Raw genomic sequence first — 12,763 nt, 5'->3', positions numbered from 1 at the left:
GATCTCCAGACCCATCCGACACCTGTGAGCAAATTATACCCCAAGGGTTCTCCTTAGGGAAGCTGTGGAACAAACAAACCTTACTGCCCCTTCCTCCCCACTCCCAGATTAAGAGGAGCAGAGTTTATCTCCATCTCTCTTCTTTCCCACAGGACTTTCCCTTAGGAGTGAGCACCATGCCTCCTCCTCAAAACCACAGTAATCTAATAAAAAAAAATAATCCTGCCTGGTCCTCCTGGTTATGTATTGCCTACACAAGACAATTTTGGCTATGAAGAGGCTTGGATCTCCAGATCCATCCCACACCTGTGAGCAAATTATACCCCAAGGGTTCTTCTTAGAGAAGCTGTGGAACAAGCAAACCTTACTGCCCCCTCCTCCCCACCCCCAGATAAGGGGAGCAGAGTTTATCTCCATCTCTCTTCTTTCCACATGACTTTCCCTTAGGAGTGAGTACCACACCTCCTCAGGTCTCCCTTTTGCTCTTCATGGGCTCCATCCCCCTCTGCTCAGCCTGCTGGGCTCCAGCTCCAGTCCCCGCCACCTCCTCCCATCCCGCGCTGGGGGATCCCATCCCTTCTTGTGCGTGGATTTTCTGGTGCCTCCTCAGGTACTTCTGGAGCCGGTAGCGTTTCCCACAGGCCCCACACTTGTAGGCTCCCCCTCGGGAGTGGAGGAGTTGGTGTTTGATGAGGTGACGTTTGTGGGGGAAGCATTTCCCACACTTGGTGCACTTGCAGGGCCCCATGCGGGCGTGGATGGTTTGGTGACGGAAGAGGTTGGCCTTCTGGTTGAAGGTCTTCTCGCACTCAGGGCACTGGTAGGGTTCCTCCTGGGTGTGGATCCTCTGGTGCCGAATTAGATTGGACCTTTGGGTGAAGCTTTTCCCACACTGGGGGCATTTGAAGGGCTCGCTGAGGTGGAGGCGTTGGTGGCGGCTCAGCTTGCGGCTCATGCGGAAGCTCTCCCCACACTCACTGCACTTGTAGGGCCCCTCGCTCGTGTGAATCTTCCTGTGCCTGGTCAGGTTGGATTTCTGATTGAAACTCTTCCCACATTCAGGACACGGGAACATCCGTTGGCCCTTGGGAGCTCCTTTGGGATCTTTCTTGCACGTGGATTTCTCCTGCTTCTCCAGCATCTCCTCTTTGGTGGGATGATAGCTCTGCTTCTGCTTCTGCTTCTTCTTTGGGCTCTGCCTCTTCTGCTTGCCCCCCACACCAGGCTCCTCTTTAATCTGGACCCACTGGGTAGCACTGAGGTTTGGCTTCTGCCCATAACATGTCTCAAACTTAGTGTTTTCCCCTGGTTCTTCCTTCAAGTGGACCACCCAGTCACTGGCCATGGGGACTTCCCATTCCTGCTGCCCAACACCACCTTCTTTTTTAAGCTGTCTCCCCTGTGAAGCCACCAGTGGGATTTTTGGGTCAAGAGACTTCCCATAGTCTGGGTTTTCTGGTGGCTCTTCCTTGATGTAAAGCTTATGGCAGGCTATTGCAGTAATGCCTTTTGGGTCACCAGTGGGTGGTTCCAGTTCCTCCTTCACCTGGATTTTACAAGAAGGGCTTTTTGGATCAGATGGGTTTCCAGCTTTGCTACACTCTTGGCCTACATCTCCTTCATGCAACACACTTTCCAACACATTCTCTTCTGACCTGAAGATAAATTCAGGCTCTTCTTTAATCTGGATGACCTGGAGAGACACACCATTGGTGTGTTCCTTCAGTGACTTTTGCTTATCGTGGTTCCTCTGGTGGACACTGAAATACTGCTTGGTGCTCAAGCTCTTCCCACACTCAGTACATATGAAAGGCCCCCCGGAGAGATGCATCTTCTGGTGGACCAAGAGTGTGGCCCTTTGCCCAAAGCACCTACTGCAGTCTGGACACTTGAAAGGCTTCTCCCTTTTGTGGGTCTCCCTGTGGGTGATGAGGGTCCCTTTCCTCACAAAGCTCTTCCCACACTCGGGGCAGGAGAAGGGCCCCTTCTCCGTGTGGGTCCTCATGTGGATGTTGAAGCTTTGTGCTCAGGTTCTTGCCCCAGTGGATGCAGAGGTAGGGACCACCCTTGGTGTGTGCCCACACTCCTGGCAGCAGCAGAAGGGTTTTCTCTCCTCTGTGGATGCTCTGGTGGGCTTTGAGGGGCTGAAGTGCCTCCCACACTCCTTGCAAGTGAAGAGCTCCTCTTCTGTGTGGATGCTCTGGTGTCTCTTCAGGTTCCCCTTCTTGCTGAAGGATTTGCTGCACTCCTGACAGGAGGGAACTCTCAGCATCCTGTGCCTAAACCAGCAGCACCCTGCACCCAGGTGTGAGGAGGCTGCCAAGCAGATGGCAGCTACAAAAACTCCACAGTGTTACGGGGAGGGACTGACTTGGAGCATACAAAAACCCATCAGGACACCCCCATCAAAGTGTACTTTAAGGGATGCATTTTATCACCCATAAAGGAAAGGGTGTTACTGCTGCACGCCAGCTCTGGGCCAACAAGGAGTGTGTGGGCTTCCTCATTTCTCAGCCTCCTTCCACCTCAGCTTGCAGATGCAACGTTTGGAACTCCATCTCCTGTCTCCTCCCATCTCCTGAAGAGGCTTCCCTGGCATCCCTGGAGCCTCAGACTGCCAGGCTAAAAAAAATAAAGAGAAAATTATTAAGCCATTATTTCTCCTCCACCTCCTGTGTTTGCTATGCAGACACAACAGGTGGCACCTTGGCTGCTCCAGGGGAGACTGAACCTGAGATCTTTGAAGCCATGGGGTCACCTGGACTCCAGCAGAGAGCAGGAACAGGCTCATTTCTCCTGATGATGGGGGATCTGGGATGATGCAATCACTGCTGCAACGACCCAGGAGCTTTCAGCTCTACTATTGATGCACTAATGATTCAAAATATGAGTGGCTTGGGTTGGAAGGGACTTTTAGAGCTCATCTAGTCCAACTCCCCTGCAGTGAACAGGGACATCCTCATTTTGATCAGGTTGTCACAGCTCCAACAACCTGACCTTGAGTGTTTCAAGGGATGAGGCATCTGCCACCTCTCTGGGCAGCCTGTGCCAGTGTTTCACCACCCTCATAGTGAAAAATTTCTTCCTTACATCTAGTTAAACCTCCTCTCTTTTAATTTGAAAACATCACCCTTGTTCTGCTGCAACAGACCCTGCTAAGGTCCCCATCTTTCTCATGAGCCCCTTAGAGTACTCTCAGAACTTTGTCTGTCTTTTGACCAAGAAGATTGATAAGTAAATAAGCTAATTAATGCATTTCCCAGTAACTTTTGTAATTAGACCTCTTTTTGATGAGTGACTGTGCAGCAACCAAAATCCTCCAGACCTGGAAGAAAACCAAACTTGGCACCACTTGCAAAACTGGGGTGCTCTGCTTTGTGGTGGCAGAGCTGCCTGCACAGGAGACATGTGAGTGGTGTCCTCAGAAGTGTGACCTGGAAACCTTCAGTGACTGAGCCCTTTTCAGAGGGTTCAGTTGACAGGAGGGTCTGGGATCCTATGTGTTTCCATTAGAAATAAAAAATAATCAGGGCCAACAGAGACAGGAGCAACATCTTCTACCAAGGCTTGGAGTTACAGCAGGGAAAAAGTGCCAGAGAGACTGAGGGGAGGAAAAAAAGTGGTGCTGGAGATGTCTGTCAACAAGAGGAGATGTGGCTGGGCAGCCTTTTATGAGTGGTATTGATGGCTGGAGGTGAGGCTACCAAAACCACCAGCTATGGGGCAGGATGCCAGCAAGGACAGAGGCTGCCAGTGAAATCTGTCCCTGGAGGTCTGGATGGCTGTAGCAGAGGAGAAATTCCATCAGGAACCTGTCCCACAATGCAGGGGGCTGTGGAGGGGGATGCCATGGATCAGAGGACCAGTGATGGGAGATGTGGAGTATAAGGATGCTCAGTGCAGAGTTCACAGCTAAATGCTCCCCAGAGGAGAGAGGTCAGAGGGGTCAGTGAAAGGGGCTGCTGCCTTTCCAGATTTCCTGTTATAAATGGGGAAAGTTACTTCAGATTTAGTTGCATGGCTTGTGTTTCCCCTTCAGCTAACCACATCTGGATCCCCACTGATGCTGGTCACTAGTGAAGCACAAGGCTGCTCCTGTCCAAGCTGAATTCTCCATGCTGGTCTACAGAGCAACCACAGGAAAACAAAAAATAAAATAAAAACCCACTAAGTACCCACAAAGTTATACTGAGGCAGGAGAGACAAAACACTAACTTGGAGCAGGAAATGGGGTTGGTGTTTGCTTGTAGAAGGGAACCTCCAGGAGGGTCCAGACCTCCTCCCTGGGTGGGGGGAGCAGCTTTGTGACCCCTACAACTGTTTTTAATTGAGGAAACAATTTAATTGAGCCTCAGCAGCAGCAGCCAGGCTTGAAAGAGGACTCAGAAAAGTTCATAAGTGTATTTTTACTGGGGAAGGTCACTACCCCCCTGAGAAGGGAGCAGATTTAGCCTCCCACTATCAAGGACCCTCCAGTGGGGTCTGGACAGTGCCTGCCAAACCCCAGGCACTAGTGGAATGCCCACTCATGGCCATGGCCTCTTTCCTCCCTATGGATTTCCCTCCCTCCTTACCAGGGATGCTCACGCTGGTCCCCTAGAGGAAACATCTCACCAGCAGCAGCGTTTCAATCACCTCTGCATTTTGGCAAAAAAATGAATCAGCAAATCCCTGAATTCAGCTGAGGGTAAAAGAAGAAACCCCCATCCACTTGCTACATATTTTTTTTTTCTCAGTATGCAGCTCCTACAGCTCCAAATCCTGCCTTAACTTCCAGCTCGGCAAAATCCCCCTTGCTCAGGGTTCAGAACCAGATCCCAGGGAGTTGCTTCATCTTTTTTTTTTTTTTTTTTTTTTTTTTTTTTTTTGGGCTACCCGGGACAGAAGAAGGGCAGTTGGCCCAAAGCATCTTACCTGAGGGGCTCCATCAGCCTCTGCCTGGCATCTCCATCCTCCGGAGCATCCCCACTGCCACAACCGTGTCTGCCAACCGGCTCCAAGTTCTGCTGCAGCCGGGCTGACCCAAAGGAAGTTCTGTGGCCAAAGGAGTGAGAGCTACCGGAGGAAGGGTGAAGAGAAACAAAGACAAAGAGCAAAGGTTGAAGGAGCAGGGGGAGGACAGGGGAGATGCTCTGCGCTCGCATCGCCGGGAGGGATTTTTCCCTCCATCGCCCAAGTGCTGGTGGAAGGGCAGGGAGGGAGAGGAGGGGGATACCCCCCTGATGTCCCTTTCTTCTGATCCGTGGGAAGCTGTAAGGGTCCCTGCCTCGCACTGCCTTCTGGGAACTGTAGTTCTTTTAATATTTGTTCCTTTTCCTTAAAATTTTTTTTTTTTTTTATTTTGTGGCTTTTTTTTTTCTTGGAGTTTTTTTTTGTGTGTTTTGTTTTGGGTTTGGTTTTGTTTTTTATAAATCGTTATTTTGGGAAGGGAAGCATCCTGCAGTGCTACAAGCATCCTTCTTCCTTCCCAGGCTGATAGTCTGGGACTCATTCTGGGAAGGATCAGGAGAGGAAAGATTCATTTCAGGGAGGATTTCTGTGTCTGTAGCACCTCAAAGTCCCTATGAGGGGAAGTGGCAAACGAGACTGGTGTCTGCTTACAAGCAAAAACCACTTTTAATGGAAAAAAAAAAAAAAGGGTGAACACTGAGGCATATGGAGGGTTGGAGGGGTCAGGTTGGATCAATGGGCCAAGGGCAATTGTAGGAGGTTGAAGAAGTGCTGGGTCCTGCACTTGGGTCACAACAACCCCATACAGCACTACAGGCTTGGGGAAGGGGGAATGGAAATTGCCTCCTGGAAAAGGGACCTGGGGGTCAGCAGCAGCTGAATATGAGCCAGCAGTGTGCCCAGGTGGCCAAAGAGGCCACCAGCATCCTGGCTTGTGTCAGCAATAGTGTGGCCAGCAGGAGCAGGGCAGGGATCACACCCCTGTTCTGAGCAGTGGTGAGGCTGCACCTCAAATCCTGGGGTCAGTTCTGAGACCCTCAGAACAAGAAGGACATAGAGGGGCTGGAATGTGTCCAGAGAAGGGCAAAGGAGCTGGGGAAGGGGCTGGAGCAGGAGTCTTATGAGGGAACTGGGGTTGGTAGGGAAAAGGAGGCTGAGGGGAGACCTTCTCACTCCCTACAACTCCCTGAAAGGAGGTTGGGGTGAGGTGAGGGTTGGTCTCTTCCCCCAGGTAACAAGTGAGCCCCCCAGAGTTCACCCTCTCCATCAAACAGAGGAGATCTGCCCACTGCCCCCTCAGGCACATACAAAGCCCTGAAATCCAAGGAAAGAAGAGATCAAATATGCCTTGGTTTGACCCCAAGGTTTTGCTCGAACTCAAAAATAGAGCACCTCATGCTCATCCCCAGAAGAACTTCACAGGCAAAGCTGTCAGGGAAGGGTTTGGATATTTGAAAAAATGCCTCTTCTGAAACCCATTTTGGAAGTAGTGACCTCCCAGTCTGAACAGAGTTGCTGCTTTCCCAAGGAAATCCACTCTGGAAGTGAAGCTGTGCCATCAGCTGCCTCCAAAACATGCCACTAGATGCCAGTGAAAGCTCTTCCCAGCCTGCTGCCCTTTAGAAAACCTCACACTTTTGGCAATTTGATTTGTTCTATTGTATTTTATCAAAGGTAATCCCCCAGTTTTGGTCTGATAAGGCCTCCTTGCATTTGGGTCACATATATATGTATTTGTGTGAATGGTTTTTTATCTCCTCTCTGTTTTTTGCTCCATTTCTCTCTCTGTTTCTAGAATCATAAAATGGTTTGGATTGGAAAAGACTTAAAAACCACCTAGTCCAACTCCCTGCCATGGGCAGGGACACCTTCCACCAGCCCAGGTTGCTCCAAGCCCCATCCAACCTGGCCTGGAACACTTCCAGGGATGGGGCAACCACAGCTTCTCTGGACAAACTGTGCCAGTGTCTCACCACTCTCACAGAAAAGAATTTCTTCCTAATATCTAATCTAAAGAAGGTAGATTTAGCAGTGTAAGTATACATATATAGATATATATATGTATATATTTATATATATTTGGCTGTGTTTGCTATTATTTAGATGAAGACTTCTTCCCACTGTCTCTCCAGACCAGGGTTTCTTTTCCCTAAGCTCCTTTCCTCATCCTACTCTTCCTATCAGACACCCCAACTCCCCAAAACCTTCACTTGCCAAATCCTGTAGCCACCTCCTCATGACCTGGTGTCCTGACATGTGCAGGCAGCCCAAGAAACATACAAGTGCTGGCATGGCATGGCCAGGTCCTGTCCTGCTGTCAGACTTGTTTCTTCATGCCAGGTGACCAAGAGACAAGATATAGGTCCAGTTTATGGGACCATTATGGGAATAATGGCCTGGAGGAGCAGACCTGCCTGGAACTGGAGAGGGGATGATGGTGTAGAAACAAATTAGTGCAGTAGTGCTGGAGGTGAAATTAATGAAACTTGGAGACACTGCACTACTAGGAAAGATCATAGAATCATAGAATCATAGAATTGGCTGGGTTGGAAGAGACCTCAGAGATCATCAAGTCCAACCCTTGATCCACTACTGCTGCAGTTCCCAGCCCATGGCACTGAGTGCCACATCCAGTCTCTTTTGAAATATCTCCAGACATGGAGAATCCACTACTTCCCTGGGCAGCCCATTCCAATGTCTGATCACCCTCTCCATAAAGAAATTCTTTCTAATATCCAACCTAAACCTCCCCTGGCACAACTTGAGATCCTGCCCTCTTGTCTTGCTGAGAGTTGCCTGGGAAAAGAGCCCAACCCCCCCCTGGCTCCAACCTCCTTTCAGGGAGTTGTAGAGAGTGATGAGGTCTCCCCTGAGCCTCCTCTTCTCCAGCCTGAACACCCCCAGCTCCCTCAGCCTCTCCTCACAGGGTCTGTGCTCGAGTCCCTTCACCAGCCCAGTTGCCTCCTTCGGACGTGCTCCAGGACCTCAATATCCTTCCTAAACTGAGGGGCCCAGAACTGGACACAGGACTCGAGGTGTGGCCTCACCAGCGCTGAGATGTGGGAAAGGGTTAAAAATAAATGAAGCTCACAGTCCTGCACACCAGCAAGCTCAGTGCTGCATTTCCCTGGTGTAGGGATCAGTATAGGACTGAAATGATCTCACATTTTATTTTTCAGTGCCTGGAGCTTTGCACTTTACAGGAGATAATCTGTCCCTTGTTACTCACTGATGTTTTCACAAGGTTTAAACCTTTGAGCAGCCTCCAGGCTTTGTACAAATCCATTTTTTTTTCACCTGGTTGGTCAAACTCCAAGAGGATTGGACTATCCCATGGGTACTCAGGGTGAAAATGAAGCTCAGCAGTTATCCAGACTGCAAGAAGGATGTGAATGTGTGGCCTCTGTACGATCATCTCATGCCAAGAAACCAATGTTAGGGACATCTTCCCTTTGGACAAGTTGTGTTTGGTGTAGTGTTCTCCTCCAGCCCCTGGGGCACCTCTGAAGTGCCTGGTCCCATCAGAGACAAGATGTTGGCTTTGATGGAGTAAAGGGCTGATCCAGATTCATGATTTCCATATTGCTTTTTCTCAGACAAATCCAAGTCTGTGTTTGAGCAGCCAGCCCTGTTGAACAAACTGCAGAGGAGAAGTGAGAACTAAAGTTAAAGCAAGCATTCATATGCTCCAGTGCCTGATTAATTGTGCAATGAAATAAAAATGGGATTTGGCAAAATAAAGGAGGAGGGCTAAATGGAATCTTCACTCTGCTTTAAAAGGAAATATTGCTGCAGGTTTTATTAAAGATGCCAGAGTTAATCACATCAGGAGTCTCGAGGGTGAGAGGTGGTTTGTGCTGGGTACAGACAGAGCTGGACAATGCAACAGGGAGAGATAAGGGAGCAGGAGCCCAGTTATTGGTTCAGATGAGCCTGGGATTGTTCTCATGATTTGCAAACATGATAGGTACCAGCTGAGGCTGAGAAAGCCCCTGGCAGCCTTGCTACACTATAGGTTGTTTTCATTAATTTAGGCAACAGCTCTCACAACAAGGCAAATGTGATAAAGGAGAATGAAGTGTTTAATTCACAAGTAATTTACCGTGCTATTCCAACCCCCCTGCCTTTCTTTAATTACTTTTAAACATCTGCTTAGGAAGGAAAGCTTTTTTTCTTTTTTTTTTCAGCCCTCATCTCCTTGTGCAGCCCATGCCCAGAGTCCTGCTGCCATGAAAATATTGGTGATGTCTGTGGCCTCTTCCATATCCACCATACTCACCTGACAAGAGCTTGAAATTAAATACTGTCTTAAGAACAAATGGACCTGGCACTGATTTCAAGTCTGGCCACATCACAGAGACCTATCCACCCATCTGTCCTACAAGCAATGGGATTCTGGTACGTGAGGCTTCAGTTTTTGTTTGGTTTTGTTTTCCCAGGGAGAGCTGAGGTCAGGGTTGGTGAGTGCAGGGCTTCTGTTGGGAGGGAGGAGGAAGGATTATGCCTGCAATGCCCCCAAGTAAGAAACTTCTCCTGGCTCTGCTCACTCTGCCCCAAGTGCTGTCAGCTTTAGGGGAGCAATCAGCCCTTTCCAGGTCTCCTGTGTGATGAACTGGGAGCTGGGATGCTGCAAGGACCTTTGGACCCAGCCCTGCACTGGTTTCCCTTTTATTCTCTTAGTCCCATTCTCTTCACCCTGGTTGCAACTTTCTTTCCCTAAGTGACTATCTCATCATAAGATAACTTTTTTTAAAAAAAAATTAAGAAATCAGTAATGCCCAAGTTTGAACAGCACATCAGCAACAGAGCAGAGAAGCAACTCATAAACTGGTGTAGGGCATCACAGCTCTGCTGCTGAACAGAGAAGCCTTCCCAGTATCTTTCTAACACAAAAGCTCCTGTGCAGTGCTCTTGGTCTCCTGGCTTTCTCCTTCCTCTGCAGACCAACCCTGTATTCCCTCCTGCCCCTAATCACATGCAGTGAAGTTGTAGCATTGAATATTTGTCATTCCTCACATCCCACTGAGAGGGAACCACTTATGGTTCCATAGCATTCATCCACAGTGTTAATGCCAAGGACTGGGAGGTGCTTTCCAAATCCAGATTATTTATGGAGCCTAGACATGATGCTGGCCTATGCTGGTGCCTCAGTTTCCCTGCCTGGAGGGCAGTGTGGGCAAACCCAGCTGTAAGCATTGCTGGGAAGGGGAAGCCTTTGCTTGCAAATAGCTGCAGCAGAGCTGGGCTCCTCACTAACGAGATGAACTTCTGTTCAGTGGAGGAATTTCAAGGGCATGATTCATCTTCTCTAACTGAGACATCTGCCTTGGGCTGAGCTGAATCACACCCCAGGCTCTCCTGCCTTGGTTTTCTGGATGCTGCCTGGGAAGCCTGGCTCAGGCAGAGATGGGCATGAACCCCCCTGGAAATCCTGCCCCAAGGACCCAACCCTCAGCTGCTGGCTCCCCTCTCCTCCTGCTTCCTCTCTGGGATTTGCCAGCAGAGCTTAAAGGAAAGAGGAAGGTGTGAATTTACAGCAGGAGGCTAAGGAGGTGCAGCACCTCCTCTGATGATGCCCATCTCACAGGATGCCAGGGCTCAGCCCTGGTGCAGCCCTGAGAGCTCTGAACAGCTGCTAATAAATGTGTAACTCATTCCCCAAGGCTGCACTGATCTTTCTCTTTCTTTGCTTTCTAGTCTAGAGGATATTTTCTTCCTCCTTGTGTTGCCTCCTAGAGATATCTCAGGAATACATCCCCAGAGGGGAACATCACCCAGTCCCCTGAACCAAGGAAAATTAAAGTAACCCCCTACTGAAATGCTTAGACCATGCTGAGTCTGATTTCTTTCAGGTGCAGACTGATTCAATCTCTCTGATCCCCTCTATCACCCACCTCAGACTCATTCACTGTCCTTCACTTGTGGAGGAATATTCAAGATTTCTCTATACAAAGCCTACAAGAGTTAATAATAATAATAATAAAGGCATTCTCAGAGGGCAGAAATACTCACAAATGTGTTTTTATCTCCAGAAGACCAGTTAGTTGGTGAAGAGAATAATCCAAGCAAGACCTTTCATCAGCTTTTGTGACTTCCTCAAAGGCCTAGAGAGTCACTCACAGATTTACCTCTTTTAAATGATGTGAAAGGCCAGTGGAATTAAAGTCTTCATCTTGGGTCTTCAAAATCCAGCTGTTCCCATCTTTAGGGTGTGCTATTTGACCAACACAGCCAGAAACCCCTTTGGATTAAAATCAAGCAGCCTTAATAAAACAAACTCAGATGAAGAAATGGGGTCTTGTGGGATCAGAGCAGGATGTGGAAATCAATATTTTAAGAATAATGTCTGGGTGCCCTCCTGCTCAGGGATGTTTAGGACCAGTAACTCAAGTGATTCAGCCACCACCACCCTGAAGGACACATCCAGAGCACTGTGTGTCCTCCTGGGTCCCCAGGGCTTCTCAACACTCCTGGTTTTCCATTGTGAGAGACCCAGAAAGGCTCTTGAAGGTTGTTTATAAATATTCAGCACTTTCCCCAGGTGAGGAGTCATGGCAAAGTGCCCACATTTCCAGAGCTCAGGAGTCTGCAGCGTGAGCTCACAGCAGTCACGAGGCTTTGTTGGGTGCCTGCTCAGGAGAGAAAAGATTTTTTGACATTTAAGGCTTTGTTGTCTTCTTTTCTTCTTTCCCAGGTGGAGAAAATGAGTGTCATCATGGTGCATGTCTTTTATATGCTGCTTCAAAGGAGAAGATGCTTCAAAGGTCAGAAAAGAGGGCTGGGAATGGAAAAAAAAAAAGCCCCATTTGCTTGTTAGCTGCTCAGTCAGTGTGGGCTCTGACAACCTGTCAGGCAGCTGTAGCTCTGCACAGCATCAGAAACACCTTCACTCATCCCATCCTCTTCTCATCTTCTTTGGGGAGAGCCAAAGCCTTCACTTGAAGCAAAACCTTGAGCAAGTGCTTGGCTTTCAAAATTAACAAAACGCTGACACTCAGTGCTGCTTCACAGAAAGAGCAGAGTGGAGGTGAAAACAATCTCAGCAGCTTTGCTCTTTGAACTTGTGTTTTTGTTCTCCAAGCAATTAATTTGAAGCTCTTGGAATCAGCTTGCTTGAAAGAATCAAACTAGAGGAAGACATGTGTTATCATCTGGCAGCAGCAGGAGAAAGGAATGGTTTTCTAGTGCTGCTCTGCAGTGGGAGGCCATAGGTAGAATCTTAGGATCACAGAATGGTTTGGGTTGGAAGGGACCCTCAAGATCCAGTTCCAACCCCCCTGCATGGGCAGGGACACCTCCAACTACACCAGGATGCTCCAAGCCCCATCCAGCCTGGCCTTGAACACTTCCAGGGATGGGGCAGCCACAACTTCTCTGGGAAACCTGTGCCAGTGTCTCACCACCCTCACAAGTAAGACTTTTTTCCTAATATCTAGTTTGAATGTCTCCTCTTTCACCCTAAAACCATCCTCATCCTACCACTCCATGCCCTTGTCCCTCTCCAGCTTTCCTGTAGCCCCTTCGAGTAGTGGAAGGTTCACTGAGATCTCCCTGGAGACTTCTCCAGGCTGAACAACCCCAACTCTCTCACAGTAGATGTGCTTCAGCCCCATATCATCTTTTTGGCCTCTTCTGGACTTGCTCCAACACCTCTATGTCTTTCATATATTGGGATCTCCAGAACTGGATTACCCAGGTGGGGTAAGCAAAGGGTCTGGCTCAATAGCTTAGTGTCCAGGAAGCACTTAGTGATAAACAGTTTACCAAGGGTCACTATTAGGTCCCATGTTGTCCAGCATGATCATGATCTTCA

General features: G+C 48.9%; 1 protein-coding gene across 1 annotated transcript; it reads right to left on the bottom strand.

Moving 5' to 3' along the window:
- Positions 1-466: 466 nt before the first annotated feature.
- Positions 467-2,272, bottom strand: LOC103536106 (zinc finger protein 585B). The gene is given in 3 exon segments (XM_030446502.1): positions 467-2,018; positions 2,020-2,143; positions 2,146-2,272. Coding segments are annotated over 3 exon segments (1,803 nt in total).
- Between the last annotated feature and the right edge of the window lie 10,491 nt (positions 2,273-12,763).

This window comes from Calypte anna, chromosome 2 (genome assembly GCF_003957555.1).
Source record: "Calypte anna isolate BGI_N300 chromosome 2, bCalAnn1_v1.p, whole genome shotgun sequence".
NCBI classification, from domain to species: Eukaryota; Metazoa; Chordata; class Aves; order Apodiformes; family Trochilidae; genus Calypte; species Calypte anna.
Note: the sequence above shows the minus strand (reverse complement) of the source record. Positions and strands in the feature narration are given on the sequence as shown.